The 20,084-nt window shown below is 45.9% G+C and overlaps 1 protein-coding gene across 1 annotated transcript in view; it reads right to left on the bottom strand.

The window, feature by feature from the left end:
- Positions 1-456: 456 nt before the first annotated feature.
- The window catches only part of PGM1 (phosphoglucomutase 1), a 74,100-nt gene continuing 54,472 nt past the window's right edge, over positions 457-20,084 (bottom strand). Inside the window, exons 8-11 of the mRNA XM_072649727.1 lie at positions 10,264-10,399; positions 6,013-6,196; positions 4,379-4,513; positions 457-1,438 (exon numbers count right to left, since the gene is read on the bottom strand). Coding sequence (XP_072505828.1) covers positions 1,349-1,438; positions 4,379-4,513; positions 6,013-6,196; positions 10,264-10,399 — 545 coding nt within the window. The 3' untranslated portion in view covers positions 457-1,348. The remainder of the gene's footprint in view (positions 1,439-4,378; positions 4,514-6,012; positions 6,197-10,263; positions 10,400-20,084) is intronic.

Below are 20,084 nucleotides of genomic sequence, written 5' to 3'. Positions count from 1 at the left end.
TGTCTGCCTGTCTCTCTACACCTTTTCCAAGATGAGTAAAGCCTTCCCTGCCCCAGCCCCTGCCCTCACTCCAGGGCTTCCAGCCAAATACCAATACATTCAGCCAAGGACCCTGAGCTTTCACCCCTCTCCTCCCCAGTGGCGCCCAGGACCTTGGCATCAGGACCCTGCAATTTCAGATCTTACCTGGAAAGTTCCTGCCCTTCCTCTGCCTCCTAGTAAAGTAAGTCAAGTTGATCTACCTTGGAAGCCTGAAAGGCATCCCTTAGCCCACTAGGATTTGAAACTTTTTCCAGAGTCCAAGTCTTGGAAGGTGGGGTGGGATCCATTTTACCCTCTGGCTAGGAGATTAAAATGAAACCTAACTCCTCAAAGCCAGGGAGAAGAGTGTTCCAACATGAAGAGCATTCCAGCGTGAAAGGGAAGGTGGAGGAAGGACAAAGACAACACATCAAACAATGTGACCCAATTCTGTTTAATATTCGGCCATACTTGTGTGAGCAAATGATGGGAAACACAGTGGAAATCAACTGACGCTGACTGAGGAGAAGGCACCTGAAATGACGGTTTCAACATGATTCATTCCAGACAAAAACCAGAAATGAAAATCAAGGTAATTTTCCCCAAATGTGGGAAGAAACACCAGTGGCCACATGACTGCCTCATTGGGAGTTCTGACAGTGAAAGGAAGTCCGTGTGGGCTGGAGAGTTCACCCCGATCTTGTCCTTTGGCAAAAGGCAGGCAAACATCCATCAAGCTGGAGTCAGATTCCACCTCTGAGGCTCAGCACCTGTGTAACTTGGGCAAGTGGCCTGCTCTCCCTGGCCTCAGTTTCTTCATCTGTAATATTAAGGGCTTAGACTAGATAATCAGCTGGGCTCCTTCTCTGTCTAGATCTCATTCACAAGTGTGCTAGAATGAAGAACTTCATCATGTAGGACCTCCCTAATGTGCAAAGTCCCTTCACTAAGGGAAATCACAACCCTAGAACTTTGCAGATGAAGACCAAGGAGGTACCTGAGGCCCTGAGAGAAGAAAGAACTTGTCCAGAGTCACACAGCTAGTAATTGTCAGAGGTAGAATTCAGACTCAGTGCTTTAGCCAGTTTAACATCCCTGCTTCATCTGCAGGATGTAAAAGGGGTCAGGGCAATGGAAGGGCTCACTCCCACAGCAACACAGCTTCCATTCTTTTCTCAGTTTCCAGTACCTTGTCCACATACATTAACATGTTGGGGGAAAACATTGATAATAAAAAGCCTGAGTAAAAACATCATTTTTTCTTGTTCTTAAAACCACGTAGCAAGGAGGCCTTGGTGTGGTGGGCCATGCATCTCAAGACAGGAGCTTATGTGATGACGGTGGGTGCGGAGCGTCCGGTTCTTTCCTGGAGCTGGGAGACCTTCAGGGCGATGGAAATGAGGGGGGCCAACATGACCTGGGGGGAGGGGAGAGAAGGAAACACAAGCAGGAAGAATTGTGAGCACCACATCTCAATATGTGCCAACCAGCTCTGCCTGCAGGAAGGGGAGCTGGTACAAGGACCTCCTCCCCCCAGGTTGGGCTACCCTAGCACTGGATATTCCACATGCTAGGCAATGAGCATATAAGGCAAAAGTGAAGCAGCCCCTGACTCCAAGGTCCTTCCATTTCACTTGGCACAAGAGGAAAGAGCACACCAGGGGCACCTCAGACAAAGAGAACAAAAGAGGAGACGTATGTCATATCTGAGAGCAGTAAGAAAGCCATTTTGGGGAAAGGGAGAGGGAGGGGGAATTGTGTTCACTGGGGTTGAAAAACTGGGAGGGGCTATAAAAGCCAAATTATGGCTTATGTTTTACCCTAGTGGTAACAGGGGGCCCCTGGAGTTTACTGAGTAGAGAAGTGATACATTTAGTTAGATGTACAGTCTATTTTCTTGTGCTTCAGGAAAATTGCTCAGGCAGCTCTGTGGGGGCAGAATTGGAACAGTGAGAGTCTTGAGGCTGGGACGCAATAAGGAGGCCATTACAATAAGTAATCCAGTTGATGATCACCTGAACTGGGGTGGTGATTCTGTGAGGAAGGAGAAGAGGCAGATCCCAGAGACGTGAGGAAAGAAATGGTCCATATAACAACTGGATGATGAAGAGTGAAAGGTAGAGGAAAAGGCCAAGGTTTGGAACCTGGAAGACTGGAAGGATGGTGATGCTCTCAACAAAGAAAGGGAAGTTCAGATCTCAGGAGAAAAATAATGAGTTTACTTTGGGCATGTTGAGTTTGAGATGTCTTGGGGACACTCAGTTGGGATGTGGGACTGAAGCACATAAAAGAAACGAAGGATGGTTATATGGATTTAGGGAGAGAACTGTGGGAGGGAGTGGAGTCCCTGAGTGAGAGAACATAGAGAGAACAGCCAGGACAGAGCTTTGGGAAACAAGTAGAGTTAATGTTCATGACAGTGGATAATGATAAGGATTCAGCAAAAGAGATGAAGAAGGAGTGGTTGGATGGGTAGGAGAAAAGCCAGGAGGCATTTTGGTCATGGAAAAACAAAGAGGAGATGGTGAGCCAGGGTCAAAGTTGACAGGTCAAGAAGAATGAGTACTGAGATCTTCTCAGCAGCACAATGATCCAAGACAAGTAGAAAGGATTCACAAAGGAAAATGCTATCCATATCCAGATAAAGAACTCTGGACTCTGACTGCAGATCGAAGCATATTTTTTTTCCACTTACTTTATTTTTTCTCACTTTTTCCCTTTTGATATGTTCCTTTTTTCACAACTGTAATGAACATGGGAATATTTTTTACATGGTTGCACAGCTATGAACTGTATCAAACTGTCTACCATTTTCAGAAGAGGGAAGGGGAAGGGTAGAGAAAAATTTAGAACTCAATATCTTTTAAAAATGAGTGCTAAAAATTTACTTGACACGTAACTGGTGAAAAAATAAAATACTATTTAAAAAAGAAGAAGAGTGAGGACTGAGAAAAAGTCATTGGATCTGGCAATTAGAAGATCACTGACTAGTGAGGTCAGAAGTCAGATGGAAGCGAGAGAAGAGAGAAGTACAGACAACTTTTTCAAGGAGTTTCTCTGAAAAAGGAAAGAAAGACATAGGACAGTACACTGAGGATACAGTAGGGTATAAATAATTTTTTTTTAAAGGATGGGGCAGATGGATATTTTTGTAGGTATATTTCAGTTCGACACAAGGAGGAGCTGTCCAACAACTCTCCTTTAGACTGAGAGCTCCTTGAAACCAGAGACTGTCTTTTACCTTTCTTTGTATCTACCCCCCGTGACTGTCACATAGTAGGTGCTTCATAAATTCTGGCTGGATGATGGATAATGGAGAAGTTCTGGGAGAAAGTGACTTCCCTGTCTCTGGGCACTCTGAATGAGGGATGTGGGCTTCAACTTAGGTTTGGAATAAGTGATGGCCAAGACCCCTTACAAAGCTGAGATTCTAAGATATTCAACAGCATTTAAAAGGAGGGTCCCAAGAAGAAGGTTCTTTGGCTTTGTTGAGGGTCCCCAGGACCACTCTGAACTGAGCCCAAATCCACATTAACAGACTGTGTGACCCAGTCGGGGTGAGGACCCTGGTTAAGGATTCTGTTTCCAAAAGCATGGGCTTTGAAAGCCCCACTGATCTAGAAGACATTGTCCTAGGCCATCTTCCCAGGCTGGTGGCACATTACCCTCCTCCAGGTACTACAAGGTCCACATGCTCCTGGGGGTCAGTCCCTGTTGACTATATTGCATCTCCTGACTGTCACACACAACCTGTGTGTCATGCTTGGAAAGCCCTCCTGCCTCACCTCTGTCTAACGTGCCACCTCTTACAGGAAGCCTACCTTGGTCTCATTCCACCTCTCCCCCATTCCCTTACAAGTTACTTTGTGTCTATATGGTATCTGACTTTTGATGCACACCTGTTTGTCTTCAAGGGAATATAAGTTCCATGCGGGCAGGGGGTGGGGGGCGGTCCTCATGCTTTGTCTTTGAAACCTCAGCACAGTGCCTAACACATAGTAGGTGCTTAAAAACACTGAACAACTGAAGTTCTGGGAAACAGCTTCTTGGCTTCCTGGGCCGCCCTATGGCCTCTCCTTTAGTATACAGGAGCCTTGTCCTGGTGTCCCTGAGTTTCCCCCAGTGCTAGAGCCTCCCCTCTGAGAGGACCCTCCATTTAAAATATCTGAGTGAATCTTGTACAGTCCTCATTATTTACCCATAGTGTCCCCCATTAGAATGCATGCTCCTTGGGAGCAGGGACAGTGTTCTCAACTTTCTTTGCATCCCCAGTCCTTAACACATAGTAAGTTTTTAATAAATGCTTGTTACACACAGTGTTTAATAAATGCCTGTTGATGAACTGAACGGAAATTACCTGGGGGTCCTGGTAGATCTTGGGAGCATCCTTCTCATAGCTATCGATGTACAGTCGGATAGTGGCCCCTGCACTGCCTGTCCCGCTTAATCGGAAAATGATTCGAGAGCCATCAGCAAAAATGATCCGTAAGCCCTGGAAAACACAAGAATGCCAGGATTCCCCATGTGCTGGGAAAGAGAAGAAGGCTTGGAGACAGGGCAGGGACACATTCAGAGCCTTCACTTCATTCACACTGGAGCAGAGGGAATATGATTTCCTTGCTAGATGGTGACCCTTGAGTCTCCCGGATCTACATCCTCTCCTCTGTGAGTCTCTGGCCACATCCAAAGAGATAATGCCCAGGCTCCCTTTCCTCAAGGCCTCCCTGTGACTTATGGATAATCAGTCAGTCTTCCTCCAGGTTTAAGACCCATGGAGCCAAAAGCTGCAGTCAGCCATGATCAACAATCTAAAATGAAGATATATGGGCCCCTGATGGGGGAGTAACCTTGTTCTAGCCTCCATACACCTCCTGAAGTACCTACTGCTTCCCCTACCTGGAGATCAGCTCCTTTGATGGGTAAGCGCACAATGATGGAATAATGGTCAGTTCTTCCTGTCGATGGGGACAGGGACCAAATGGGCTTCAATGAAAGAAGGAGAAGACTCTGGTGTAACCTGTGGGAGGAGAGATGACCACCTCTCTATCCCATAAGATCTTTGAAAACAGAAAAGACCCATCTGCTGAACCATTGAGATCTGGGCAATACTCCTAAGCCATCACTCCCTCCTCTTCCGCTACTCTTTCTGCACGTTCTTTGCACCCAGAAATCTTACTAAAGGGAGCAAAGCATCTGCCTTGCCTTTTTAGGCTTCACCCTTCTCTATGACTCAGCAAATGGCCTTCAAGACATTCCAAGCCCAGAAGATCCATTCTCTCATGGTCAGCTCAGTAATGTGCCTCCCTGATCATAGCAAGGATGGTCCTTGGACAAAGATGCAAAGGTCTTCCCTGGGGCTAGTTCCAAAGCTTTTCTAGCTGGTGGTATAGTGTAATGTGCACAGGACCTTAGTTCAAATCCTGACTCTTCTGCTCACTACCTGGGTGACTGGCAGGGAGATATATAGAGCTGCTAGAAAGTTGGCTTCAGAGCCAGGAAGACCCACGTTCAAGTCTCCCCTCTGAGATGTTCTGACTCTGTGACTCCTGGGAAGGGTCTTTACTTCTCAATGGCCCAGACAACTCTCTCAGTTTCTGAGTTATAGTCTAGGGATTGATCTTCATTGACAAAGAGGCTTTCACCAGGATCTCTCTCTGATTAAATAACAGGGAGAAAAAGTCAGTGCCTTTACATCTCACCCCCTGATGTTGAATAGGGAATTTTCTTATCCCCATATCTCTCTCCATCTCTCTCTCTCTGTCTCTCTCTCTCTCTCTCTCTCTCTCTCTCTCTCTCTCTCTCTCTCTGTCTCTCTCTCTCTGTCTCTCTCTCTCTCTCTCTGTCTCTCTTTCTCTCTCTGTCTCTTTCTCTGTCTCTCTCTCTCTGTCTCTGTCTCTCTCTCTCTCTCTCGCTCTCTCACACACACACACACACACACACACACACACACACATGCACGCACGCACGCACGCACCTAAACCTTGTTCCCACCTGGTTTCTTGAAATGCTTCCATCAACTGGGTCACTGTACTCAAAGTTGTCGGCTTTCTCTACGGTATAGACCTTGTCCCCCTCTGTAAGCTGCTTGCCCACAAAGGAGCGATCGAACATGAGGGCCTCCAGGTCCTTCATCATCTTGCTGGCACCCTCAGAGTCCACCTCCTCATAATCATACCTAGAAGGAATCACAAACACAAACACTTAGAGTCTCTACTGCCATAGCAAATGCCCATTGCCTACAAGCTGGGTGAATGAAAAGCTCTCCATGTACAGAGAGCAAACAGAAGAAATCTAAACCATATGGGAACAGAACGAGATGCACCCCGTGCCCATCATCCCGTCTGCTCCCAGAGCTTCCCAAAGGTGCTTAGTAAGCCACAAACAGGTTCTGAGACCCAGACTGAGGGCCTCAGGGGCCAGCGAGGCCAACTTGTCTTTTGGCAGGTGCACAGACTTGTATGAGCTGATACTAGGGGAAGAAAGCTCTGCCCCAAACCAACAGGTATAAGACATCAACAGTGGAAATAAAGTCAGCAAAACTCAGGTCATTTTCAAGGGTCAATGCTGGCTCCTCACTGTCCCCACCAAAGGGTGCATCCTACCTTCCTGTTAATGAATAAACAAAATATCTGGACTGTTTTCTTTTGGGGTAGCAGGGATAGACTTTGTAAGTGGGTTGTTTAGGATGGTGGTTGATAGATGACTATTCTATCAAAGTAAAATGCATGAATCTACTTTTTAAAATGTCACCTGAAACTGAGATCAGCATTCTATTACTCTAAGCTGCACAGAAGGTGTATTATACCTATGTAAGCAGAGAGAGCGTCCTCCTCTGGGAGTTCCCAGTATCAATGAAATCACAAGTTTATCAACATCACCATCATCAATCATCATCAATCATCATCCAGAGCACTGAAATCCTTTAAAAGAAACCTGCCAATAAGGCAGCCTAGACATCCACAGCACAGTGCTTTCCTGTCCACTTCCACTCGCCGTCCCCTGCACCTGGCACACAGCAGGCCCATTCAATTGACTGCATTGAATCACTGGAAAAAGCAAGCCTGGGCTGAAGGCAGATTCTGCAGCTTTTGGGATTTCAGGGCAAAAACTCAGAACCACTTGGGGACAAAGACAATGGACCAAGCAGGATGTGGTAGAGTGAATACTGTGCTGAACTGGGAATGAAGAACCGGGTTCAAACACCACAGTGTGGCCTTGGAAAGAAGGAAGGAAATACCCATTTATGAGTTGCCTACTGTATTCCAGGCATGCTGCTAAGCACTTTACAAATATCTGATCTTCAGAGCAATCCTAGGAGATGAATACTAGTACTGTCCCCATTTTACACTTCAGGAAACTGAGGTAAACAGGGTGGAGTGACTTGCCCAGGGTCACACATCTGGTGTCTAATGTCAAATTTGAACTCAGGTCTTCCTGACTCCAGCCCCAGTGCTCTGTGCATTGTGGTGCCCTCTAGCTCGTCTCGGACAAGTCAGAACCTCTCTAAGCCTCTATTTCCTCATCTATAAAATGGACATAATAATACTTACAGTTTAAGTGTTGTTGTGAGGATCAAATATATATTTTGCGAATATTAAAGTATTATTCTATATTATTATTATCCAGAGAAGTTAATGTAAAGATATAAAATGGCAGAGTTGGCAGGTGGATGACATAATGGACACAGGACTGGCCCTACAGTCAGGAAGACCTGAGTTCAAATCCTGCCTCAGGTACTCACTAGCTGTGTGACCCTGGGCAGATCACTTACCTGTCTGGGCCTGTCTCTTCTGTAAAACAAGGGGGTCACAGTCAGTGACTTCCAAGGTCCCTTTCAGCTCTAAATCTATGTTCCCATGAAATGACTTCTAGCATTTCTCCCTCCTTTATTATCATCATCATTATCATTATTAATTGCCCAATAGAGAGAGAAAAGAACACAGGCTTAGGCTCATTGGACAAAACTCTTTAGACAATGGACTCTGGTCTGATATTCAGGCCAACCTCCTACTTAGGGACACACTAACCAGAGTGACCTTAGCCAAAGTGGGCATTGCGGACTGAGCTCTGGAGAACTGTGGTATCAGCGAGATTCATCTTGGAGACCAGCTTTGGGGGTGAATGGTCCCAGGACTCATCTGGGTGGGGTAGGCAAATCCAGCGAAGAAGATGGCCGGCACACTAAAGCCCGGGCAGTTTTAATTTCGTTTTCTGGGAACCTGCTTGCCTTCTATTGTCGAGCCAAGTGGCTTCTGTCGGCCCTGTGAGTCAGCTGAATGACCCTTAGGCTGAGCCACACGATGTGGGTTCCCTTCCCAAAATTTCCACCCACGGGCTGCATGGTTTGGGCATGGAATCAGGGACTTGACTGCGTGACTTTTAGGTACCTTTGAGACCCAGAATCCTTTTGGAAATACCCAGGCTGTGATCTCTTTCCTGGTTTATTTATTACTGTGAAAAGCCTAAGTAATCTGCTGAAACATCTTATTCAGTATTTTAAGTACCATGCGGTAAAAACCAAGGGATTAAGAGCAAGTTTTGAATTTTCATTGCAGCGGCCAATGGGGAGCATCCTGGCAACACCGCGAAACGAACAAAAAATCTGAGGTCTCAGAGCAGGGATGCTATTCGGGGCCCATGTGACCTCCTTCACGTCCAATACCTCAAGCTCCCCAGGCTTCCATTAGAAGGAGCGTGGAATTACCCCCATCTCTCTGTTCTTATGAGGCATGCCCCAGATCTGGGGCTTTCAGCAGGGGACGTGGTTAGGGATAACTTGAGATCTCTCAGATTTGTGATAGAGTGATTGTGATCAGGACTTGGCCAATGTTTACCTACAAAGAAAACAGCTTCGAAGGCACATCAATAATGCAAACAAGATTACACCCAGAGGGTAAACAAGGAAGGCCAGGCCAAAGATTTCTGCTTCTGGAAAGGAAGGCAAAGGTTATCCAAGCTTTCCCTCCCCGGAAGCATCCAGATGCTCAAGAGGGAGTCATCAGCCTCCACCAGAAGATATCCATCCCATGGGAGAGAACCCACCACTCCCTGAAGCAGCCCACTCCCACTTTTTAACAGCCCTAGTTGTTAGGAGGCAGTGAGGTGACACCATATTGCACAGAGCTCTGGGCCTGGAGTTAGGAAGACTCATCTTCCTGAGTTCAAATCTGGCCTCAGACACTTACTAGCTACGTGACACTGGGCAAGTCACTTTACCCTGTTTGCCTCAGTTTCTTCATCTGTAAAATAAGCTGGAGAAGGAAATGGCACACTATTCTAGTATCTTTGCCAAGAAAACCCCAAGTAGAGTTGGATGGGACTGAACAATAACAAGGGTTAAGTAGCTCTAGCTGATTTCAAGCTGAAGTCATCATACCTGGGATTTCTACTCATCGCTCATGGAATCCTTAGCTTCCAGTAAGGCTCAGCTCAAGGCCTTTCCCAAGCCCACAAGTCACAGAATCATTGACTTAGAAGGGACCCACAGAGTTCCGCTTCTTCCTTGTACAGATGAGGAAAACTGAGACCCTGAAGGGGAAGTACTTTGCCAAAGGTCGCATAGGTAATAAGTGACAGAAGTAAGATTTGAACCAGGGTCTCCTCACTCTCTAAAGTCAACGCTCTTTCTCATATACCACACAGCCTCTCCCCAGTGACTGGTGGCCCTCGACCCTGACACTACTGTGCACATCCACTCCCTATTTCTTTATTTGTGCATGAGTGAGCTTTTCCAGTTAGACTGATTTTGTCTCTGTATCTCCCAGCCTAGTCCCGTGCCTGACACATAGCAGGTGCTTAATAAATGCTTGTGGAATCCTGATGAATCCTTCAGCACCACCACCCTGCCTTGCACATGACAGTCGCCTACAAAGCATTGAAGGGCCGCTATTCCCAGGTGTTCTGTTTTACAGGGTAACTCTTTCTTCCCTCATTTGGTGCAGAGAGGGAAGAGCTGGCTTTATTCTCCATGGCAAATCTGCATGTGCAAATAATAACTGCATCTCATTTTTAGGAATCTGTGCCTACACCTTGCCTCTTTCCAACGATTTTTGAGCCCTAATGACAAAGAAAACCAGTCAAAACAATCAACTGATGTCAGTTTGGTTGAACTGAATTCAGCTCTCACTCATGGATGATGCGAAGGAAGACCACATGGAGCCTCAGGAATTTCTAACAGTGGGAGCTGGATAAATGCAGCAGAGAGGTATGAGGGATACCGAGTCAGCTGAAGGGAGGGCTCACCTGGTAAAAAAGTTGCGCCCAAACTTCTGCCAGTGATCCTTCAGGATGTCCTCCACGCTCTGTTTGCGGTTGGCAATGATGGACAGCCAAGCCAGGACAGCCCACAGGCCATCTTTCTCACGGATGTGGTCGGAGCCTGGGGAAAGATGCAGAGGGGAGTCAGAAGCAGTTTGATTCTCCCTTACAAAGAGAGGCCAGGTCCTGAGCCAAGTCAGCCCTGGGTGAAACACATCTACTGTGCTACCAAGAAAAGACCACCGGACTAACAGATAGGCACTAACCAACTAGAGGCAGCTGGGGGCACCATGGTGCACAGAGCACCAGCCCAGAGTCAGGAAGACTCATCTTCAAGAGTTCAAATCTGGCCTCAGACATTTATTAGCTATGTGACCCTGGGCAAGTCACTTCACCCTGTCTGACTCAGTTTCCTCATCTGTGAAATGAGCTGGAGAAAGAAAAGCAAACCATTCCAGTATCTTTGCCAAGAAAAGGCCAAATGGGGTCATGGAGAGTCAGACATGACCCAACAACAAAATAGCCTTTGGCCACCCCTTTCTGCCAACTCCCTTCATTCCTACCCCTGCTTTACAGTTTTGACATACTTGGCACAGACCTTTATACTTTTCACAGTTTTCCTTCCACCTTAGCTCATTGACATTATCTAGGGCCATTTTAGGTCACCTAATCCAACCTCCTTATTTTACAGATGAAGAAAACAAAGCAGGTTAAGAGACTTGCCCAAAGCCTCTCTGACCTCATCAATCAGAGTCTGCATTAGGATTTGGTGAAAAGTCATTTTTACCTCATTATCAGGGGTGAGTCAATCCTAACTCATCATCTCCCTTTAGCCTCCAAAGCTAGGTGTCTATCTCAAGACCGTCCTTGACTTCTTAGGACCTGTTGTTATGGCACAATATCTAGTCTATCCTCCCTGAGAAAGTCACTCAACACTAAATCTTCCTATCCTTCCCTTCCCTGAACCCTGAATGCCTCCAATCGGAGCAGTCTTCAGATCCATTCTCTAAGTCACTTCCCCACCTGGTCCTCAGTTTCCTCATCTATACAGTGAGTGGGTTGGATTTGATGACCTCTGAAGTTCTGGTTCTCCTGACCTCTGGATTCTCTCCAATTTATCCGGGAGATAATCCAGCTTGTTCCTACTCATTTCCATGGTGTCTCCTGCATTAGACCCTGTGCTTCTTTGGTCTTGGGTCCCTTCTTGGCATGCCTAGTGTTTAGCACAGTGCCTGGCATGCAGTAGGAGCCTAATAAATGTTAAGTGACTGACTACCAGGCTGTCCCACAACACCCCATCCTCGGAATCTCTGACTCCCCTCAAAGTTCAGCACAAACGCTGCCTTCTACAGGAGACCTTCCCTACGGAACCTCCCCGACTGGGATCCTCCCTCTCTGCATGACTTGGATTTACTACAGTGGGGTTTTCTTCTGGTAGAATATAAACCCTCTGTGGGCAGAAACTTCCATTCCCATCTTTGCATCTCTAGCATGGAGCAGTCATTGTCATTACTGCCAGGTGGTTCCAGTTGTACCCATCACCCCATTTGGGGTTTTCTCAGCAAAGATACTGGAATGGTTTTCCATTTCCTTCTCCAGCTCATTTTATAGATGAGGAAACCGAGACAAGCAGGGTGAAGTAATTTGCACAGGATCACCCAGTTAGTAAGTATCTGAGGCCAGATTTGAACTCATGAAGATGAGGCCTCCTGATGGTGCCACCAAGCTGCCCAAGCCCAGCACCTAGCAAGGATTAATCAATGCTTGTTAGTGGCTTTAGTACGTGGTGAACAGTAAGTACAGAGTGTTGTATTGGAGTCTAGAAGACTTAGGTTCCAATCTCCCTCAGACATTTAAGAGCTGTGTGGTCCTGGGCAAGTCATTGCCGTAGTCTCCACATATAGAAAATGGGGACAATTACAGTATCAGTCACACAGGCTCAAATGTTATGAGGCTCAAATGGAATAATATATACAAAAGGACTTTGTAAACCTGAAAGTATTATCAGAATGTTAGCTCTTAATACTTCACTGACTAGTCTATATAATTGAGTTGAATTTAATAAACCCTTACAGAATACCTAGTGCTAGGTACTAAGGATACAAAGACAGAAAATAACACTGTTCCTATCCTCAAGGAGTTTATAATCACACTGGGGGGAGAAGGGGTGCAGAGCACTCAGGAGTATTACTCCCAAACCAGTTCCATACAACACCAGATATGATAAGGTCTCAGGAGAGTTCCAGGCTAAGTGCTTTAGAGGCAGTGTGGGGCAGTGAGAAGAACCCTGGATTTGGAGCCAGAGACCTTTCATTCCCTCACTACTTGTATGACTCTAGGCAAGTCACTAAACTATCCTGTGCCTCAGTTTCCTCATCTGTAAAATAAGTTAAACTTGGTGGCCTCTAAAGCCCATTCTAAGGTCCATGATCTAGGAGGGAAAGATCACTTGGAGCTTGGTGGAAGAAGAGCACAATCTGGGAAAACTTCATGAGGGGGGCGAGAAGGGCTTGAAGGAAGAGCAGGATTTGTTACCTCCCCTAAAAAGTGGAGAGGTTGGGCCTGGGAACCCTTAATGACTTTTCTAGCTCTGGATCAAGCCTTTATGATTCAAACAGGAGTGACACGGAGGCACTCTAAGTTACTCTGGGACTGTGTACCTTCCTGGGCCTTAGTTTCCTCACTTGTAAAATGGAGGGATTGAAGTCAATGACTTCCAAGGTCCCTGTCCTGTCTCCACTACAGGACTGTGAGCCTCCTGAGAGGAGGACTGGTCATACTTGTCTTTGAATGTCTCAATGCCCTGCACACAGCAGACCCTCAAAGCACATCAGTTCAATTTCGTTTGTTCCACTGATCTCTTCGAGCCATCCAAAAGCCTGTGCCCAGCTGCAGCTGCCACCAGGGTACACGTAACACCAGGACTTTAGTCTGCTCCCTGCCCCCACCACCCCCAACTTCAGCAATAAAATATCAGGAGGGGAGGGGATGTAAACACATAATCCCACCCCATCCCCTGTGAAAGCCCTGCTGGGTTAGTACACTAAACACCGCCCCACCCCCAGGAGTGTGCTCTCCCTTGCCAGACCCTGACCACCTCTGATGCAAATAACATCCATTCAGCACCCCCAAACACCTGTCCCCCAGCTTCTGCCTAATCAGCTCCTTGTGACCAGGACAGCATCAGCTTGCTCAGGGCAGACCCTGGTCCCCAGCCAAGAGAAATATCGGCTCTGGCCCAGGAATCCAAACCCTGACAGTTCCCAAACTGCAAAGCATTCATGAACATGGCATTTGTGGGGAGGGGCCTACCTGCCCCCCACCCCAGAGCCAGGTCTGGGTCCCAACAAAAATTAAAAAGAGGCCTGCTCCCTCCTAGTAAAGGGGTGCTCTGTCTAAAGAGAATTTCTCTCATTCTCCAGAGAAGCACAGTCGCTCTCTGGGAGAGGGAACATGAGAATCTTCCCTCTCCTGAAGGACCGCCCCCCCCAGCCTTCAGTGAACTCTCCCCTTTCGAAAATCATTTGGCAACTGATCCTGCACAGACTCAGGACAACTTTGTTACTGTCTAATTAGCCTGCTGTCTCCCAAATTCTATCCGAGGTGCAGCTATTCAGGACCCCAGACAGGGCTCAAAGGGCCCTTAAAGATCAGCTAGGCAGCTGCCCTCATTTTACAGAAGAAGAAAGTGAGGCAGGTGGAGCCACAGAGCAAGTGGAGTTGACCACCCACCCAGTATTTATTAAAGGCTTTCTCTACAAATCAGCTCCTCTGAAAACGTTTTGGGGGAGTTAAGTGAACTACAAGTTCATTAGGACTTGACAGTGGGATACTGAGGCCAGGACCCAGAACCTAGAACTAAGTAAAGTTGCCTCTGAGATTCTGCCCTGGTCTGATCAGGCTTGAAGCTTTGGGTTCAGCTCTGGGCCCCACATTTAGGAAGAATACTGAGAAGTTCTATAGCACGACAGGAAAGTACCAAAGATGGCGGACATGAGTCCAGGCCATCTGATGCTTAGCTTGAAATGAGAGGCCAGGACTTGGGGGCCAAGACACTCAGATCTATGACTTGGATAAAGGAAGGGATGGCATGCTCATGTGCCACAAAACTGTGAGGGATTTCCAACACAATGGACAGGAGTCAGGGTCCCAAAAGGCCTTCACACTCTAGAGATGGAGCTAATAAGATGAAATTCAACAGAATAACGTAAGGTCTTACACTAGGATTCATAAAGTCAACTGTCCAAGTACATCACAGGGCAGGCATGGCCAGATAGCAACTTGTCTGAAGAAGGTCTGGGGCATTTGGTGAATTGCAAACAACACAAGTCGGCAGTGTGATAGATGTGCCAACCAGACCCTCTACTGGGCTCCTGGGTTGCATTAAGAGAGGGATGACTTCCAGGATAGGAATGCCTTTCCTGCATGATCTCACTCTTCTCTGCCCTCATTAGAACTCATCTGGAGTAATGGGTTCAGTTATCGGCACCACATTTTATTGAGATACTGTCTAGAGGAGAGAGAGCATAATGGAGGGTCTTGAGGCCATACGAGGGTGAGTTAAAGGGAAGCTATGTAGGATGAGGAGACGCGTTCAACTATCTGAAGGGTTGTTACGTAAAAGAGAGATTCTATCCATCCAACTAGAACTGGGGGTGTCTTCCAAAGTTCCTCGTCAAACTAAACCTTTTTCTTCTTTGTGGTTTGACTCCTTCCTTCCTAATGACTTTCCATGAGAAAAGAGACAATGTGAGGGCCCCCAGGCACTCCCACTATGAGGTCCCATTTACACATTATGGGCCCAGTTCTTGGCCTCAACATTTTGTTCTTTTGCTTTAGGTGAAAGTGATTGGAGGCAATGACCATACACATTTTGGAACATCGGTGAGTATGAACATCAAGAGTTTCTGGAACAGAACCCGTGCTGAGGTTTGCAGCCAATTGGTTGATCTTTGAGAGTCCAAGGAACCCAGCCCAGCATCAGCTAAGACAAGGGCTCACCTGGCATTGACTCCACATTAGGAAATAAACTTGATGGACCCTGATGCTAGGAAGAAACTTCGTGAAGCCTGAACTCAACCTTCCCTAAGGCTGAGGAGGTACAAGGGAGAGAGTGCTCCCCTAGTGCTGGAGTGGAATGTTTGTACTTCTACTTTTGCTAAAAATACCTTCCTAAAACTAATTGCTTAAATGGATCTGGGAAGTTAGTCACTGGCAACTAAAGTGGGGAGAGAGACACACCTGCTTGGGGGGAGGGGAGTACTAGAATACTCCACCTCCCCTTGGGGTACCCTTAGAACTCAGAGAGAAGACATAATCTTCCTCACTTTGGAGGAGTGAGGCCAGAGCAACTCACTACATGCCCAGTGGGCAGGCTCTGTACCTTCTAACAGCAGCATTCTGAGGCAGGCACATTTCCTCCCTGAGTCTTTACTCACCAACTGGAATACAACAACCTCATTTTGAAAGCTCCATAAATTAATAGGTGGCATAAATAAAGCAGCTCCACCAGGGACTAGAAAATTAACAAAATCAATCATGCTTTGCTCTAGCAGGCTACAGCATTCAGATCCCTGAAGCTTTCAGGCCAGCTCCTCATCCTTCCTGAAGACGCTCCATAGAGAGCCTCCTGACATGCAGATTGGGGGTGGAAATGAAATCAGCTATAAATAAGGTGATCAGAAGTTCAGTCAAATATGTACAGCTGCACTCATCCCAGAAGACTAAAAGGATGGAGCCACAAAACTAGCTTTAAAAAAATTAATTAACCTCAAAGGACTGAAGACCAACAGTTGCAAGGAGAAGAGGGAAGGAGAGAGGCAGAGAGAGAGCTACAAAGTCAGACACAGAAAAGCAGAGAGAATAGATAACAGAGAAAGGGAGATAGAGACAGATGGAGAGGGAAGAGGAAAGGAGGGAGAGAGAAAGAGAGTCAGAGATATAGACAGGCAAAGAGAAACAGAGACAGTAACAAAACAAGAAACAGGAAAATGAAAAGAAAAAGACGTGATAGGTGAAATAAAGAAAAGAAAAAGCAAGGAGTGAAAGGGAAAAGTAGGAGGGAAAGAGAGGGCAGAAGGAAGGGAAGAAGGAAGGAAGCAAGGACCAGTTCCACCACTTACCAGCTATGTGACCTTTATCATAAGACACAGCTTGTGGGAATATATTCAGAAACCAAGGCAACAGATCAAAAGACTTCCATTACAATTTTCAAACAAGAAAGTGTATTCGCTACAAACTGTAAGGAATTACTATCTAAGACTCAGAATGAGCTGCTTTGTGAAGCAGTGAGGTCTCCACCATTAGAAACTTTTAAGCAGGATTTGGATAATGCCAAATTTAGTTAGGGATGTCGTAGAGAGAGGAAGCTAAAGTGGATGGGCTCTAAGGCATCTTGTAGGTCACAGAAAACTTGCTATTCTTATCAGTCCAACCAAGCATCTACTAAGCACCCATGTTTTCTGAGGCACCATGCTTTGTATCTGGATATGACCTGCATAGAGGCATCTCTTAGATCTCTCCATCTGAGCCCCAGTTTTTCATCTGATCTCTAGTCATACGTCATCAACTGGACATCTTCAACTGGCTATCCTACAGACATCTCACACTCAGAATTCATCTTCTTCCTCCCTAAAGTCACTTGTTGCCCAAACTTTATACTTCTGTCTACTGAAGGAGCCCTGCAGCTGTCCAGTCACTTAGATGTGTGACCTTTGGGTCATCCTTGACTCTTTTAACCTGTGGCCAAAGTCTTGTGAATTCTACCCACACAACCCAGCTCACAACCATCCCCTTCTCTGCCTTCACGTGGCTAGGTGCCTGGTCTAGGACATCATCCCCTCCTCCAGCCTGACATTGCAACGTCCTCTTAATTGGATTCTCAGATTCCAGTCTCTCCCTCCTCATTTTAACCTCCCGATAGATGCCAAAATAAGCACAACCATGACCATGGCATCACATGCTAGCTGAACAACCCTCAACAGTTCCAAGACAAACCCCCTTGTTGGCCATTTAAAGACTTTACAGACCCAGCTACAGCAGTTCTTCTAGGTTTATGGTGCATTTCTTCCTTCATGTAATCTATGTTCTTCCCAAACTGTCCTCCTTACTATTCTACCACCTCTGTGCCCTTGAAAGAGGCACTGTCCACACTTTGCATGCCCTCCCTCCTCAACTCTGTCTCTTCGCATCCTTAGCTTCCTTTATCACCACCTTCCGCTGGAAGCCTTTTTTCCTAATCTCCCTACAGTGCTGTCTCCTTTCTCAAATTATCATATATATTTTTATCTTTTTACACGCTGTACCACCACCACTACAAATAGAACAAAATTAAGATCTTTGAGGACCAGAAACAGCTTTTTTTTGTCTTTGTATGTTTATCAACAATCAACTCAATTATTTTCATCATTTTATTATAAATTCTGATTTTTATAAGATATGAAATTCAACTTAATTTATAGGACTCATCAACATCCCACAACAGGTAACTTGAAACACCCAACCTTCTCATTCCTTCAATGCCAAACAACTGTTCCTGATTAGCCTCCAAGCTCCCGCTGGAATGCAAGCAAATTTCATTTAAGTCCCATTTGCTAAACTGAAACCCTAGGAGGGTCTAATGCAATCTCCCCTAGAGGCGATCAGCCATTGTCAACAGCAAAACAGGTGTAGTGTCTGCACTGGCTGGCTATGCGCCGCATGTCTGTCCTGAGCATTGGTGACCTTCAGGGGTGACCTCCTGGGCTACCTTGCTATTTCTACTGCTAACAGTCATAATTTTATCTGTCAGCCAGATGCTTCTGAGCAAAACACCAGGGCTACCACCATCAATCACTTGTCTCCCCAGCAAGGCACTCTGGGGTTTCTTCCACCTCCTGGTCTGTGACTCCTCTCACATTCATTTCAGTAACCAATCTTGCCACGCCTTCCTTCAAGTCCATGTTTGTCCCCAAAACAATCCAGCTCACTCTCTTCCCCCCCGTTCAGTCCTGGGCCTAGAGTCTCTATAAGTTAATAACTGTTGATTCACTAACTTGGTGGGCTATTCATCCAGCTATTTTCAGTAAGTTAAACTCAACCCAGGCAATAAGGATTCTTCATCCATTTTGGTTTCACTGTGTGGATGGTTAGGTGGATCCCTTTTAGCATGGCCCGGAATCCCACTGAGAAAGTCCTGTAGGGCTTGAAGGGATCAATGAACTGTCATCTGCAACTGGAGCACAGTAGGTGCTTAATAAATGTTTACTGATTGATTGACTGGATTTTGTCTGTCAATAAGGACCCCTCTTCCATTTGCATTTTGCAAAGGAGAGTCATTCATTCCTCATGATGCTCCTCAGCATTTCTGGTGAGACTAGATTTCAGTTAATGCAATCTACAACTGAACTGGCTTATTTTGGTTATGTTATCTTGTACCGAGTGTACAATTCTCTTCTATTCACCTGTGTATACTGAAATGTTCAAGATTGCTAATGTTTACATTTTAATAAAAAAAGAAAATTTATATGAAAATATGTGGAGATTACAGTGGAAAGCCAAGAGGTAACATAGAATAGTTAATAGAAGATTGGCTCTGAAATAGGGGAGACATGGATTCAAATCCTACCCCTGTGTGTTACTGGCTGTGATCACTGAGAAAGACACCTATCCTCTCCATGCCGCAGCTTTGCCATCTGAATTAGCAGCTGCGATTTCCTACCTTGACAAAGTCAAAAAACCCTTTACATATTTACAGCCAACTAAAATTCACAGGTCTTATGCTGTATCTTATCCCTTAGACAACTCATTATCTGAATACAAGTGACCTGCCCAGGTCACAAGTCTTTTCATAATGATCTTCCTGCAGGTTGAGCTTGCCAGAGCTGGCCCATTGTTCCAGTCTCATTAGATTTTTCCCAGATCTTGATTCTGTTACAAAATCTGTCTCTCTGCTTCATGTTACCTACCAAGGATTTTATTCAAGTCATTGATTTAGAAGAGGTTAAACAGAAATGAGATCAGAACCCTGGAAAGCACTGGGGATAGCCTCCTTCCAAGTGGCTGCTAATACAAAAGGGACATCTCTAATTTAATTTCTCAGGGCTGACCACTCACTAGCACAGTGCAAGGTGCTGTAGAAAGCTCAATAATAACAGTGGACATGTTGGTTACCCACAGGTTTCTTCTTAACAACATCTAAATAGAATCATATTGGAGGTCTCCCAGTAGACAAGACCATGGAGCGCAATCAAGCATTTGTCCTCTGCCCTGGCAGCAATATCATATTTCTGGCACTTTGTGGGAGAAAGGAGGGAGAAGCCAGGTCCCTGTAAATGCTGTTTAAGGGCAGACCATATCAGTGGAATCTGTCCAGTTGGCTTAATGGAAGTTATCCAGCCCTGAGGCTCACCTTTCCTTCTTAATAGGTTCGGGTTCCTACCGGCCAGAGATTTCCTTTCTGGTCTGATTCATTGCTGGTACAATTGAGGAAGCTTCTAGAACCATCCCTGATAAATGCAATGTTCTATGCTGGGGGTAGGTATCTAAAAACCTCCAAGGCAGGTGAATACATGGCCCCCTCCAAGGTGCCCAATAGCTCATTCCCTTGTAAAGAAGCCCATCCATCTGGCCTCATGGCAAGACCAGTGAGATCAACCTTACACTCACAGATTATGGATCCAAAGCCAGATAAGACTTCAGTCATAGAATCCAACCCTCTCATTTAAAAATAATTCTGACCTTAACAAACACTAAATAAGATAGGCATTTCTATATACATAAAACAACAGAAAAAGATGTCATATATGAAAGTACAAATCTCTTTTGTA

Source organism: Notamacropus eugenii, chromosome 2, assembly GCF_028372415.1.
Source record: "Notamacropus eugenii isolate mMacEug1 chromosome 2, mMacEug1.pri_v2, whole genome shotgun sequence".
Lineage (NCBI taxonomy): Eukaryota > Metazoa > Chordata > Mammalia > Diprotodontia > Macropodidae > Notamacropus > Notamacropus eugenii.
Note: the sequence above shows the minus strand (reverse complement) of the source record. Positions and strands in the feature narration are given on the sequence as shown.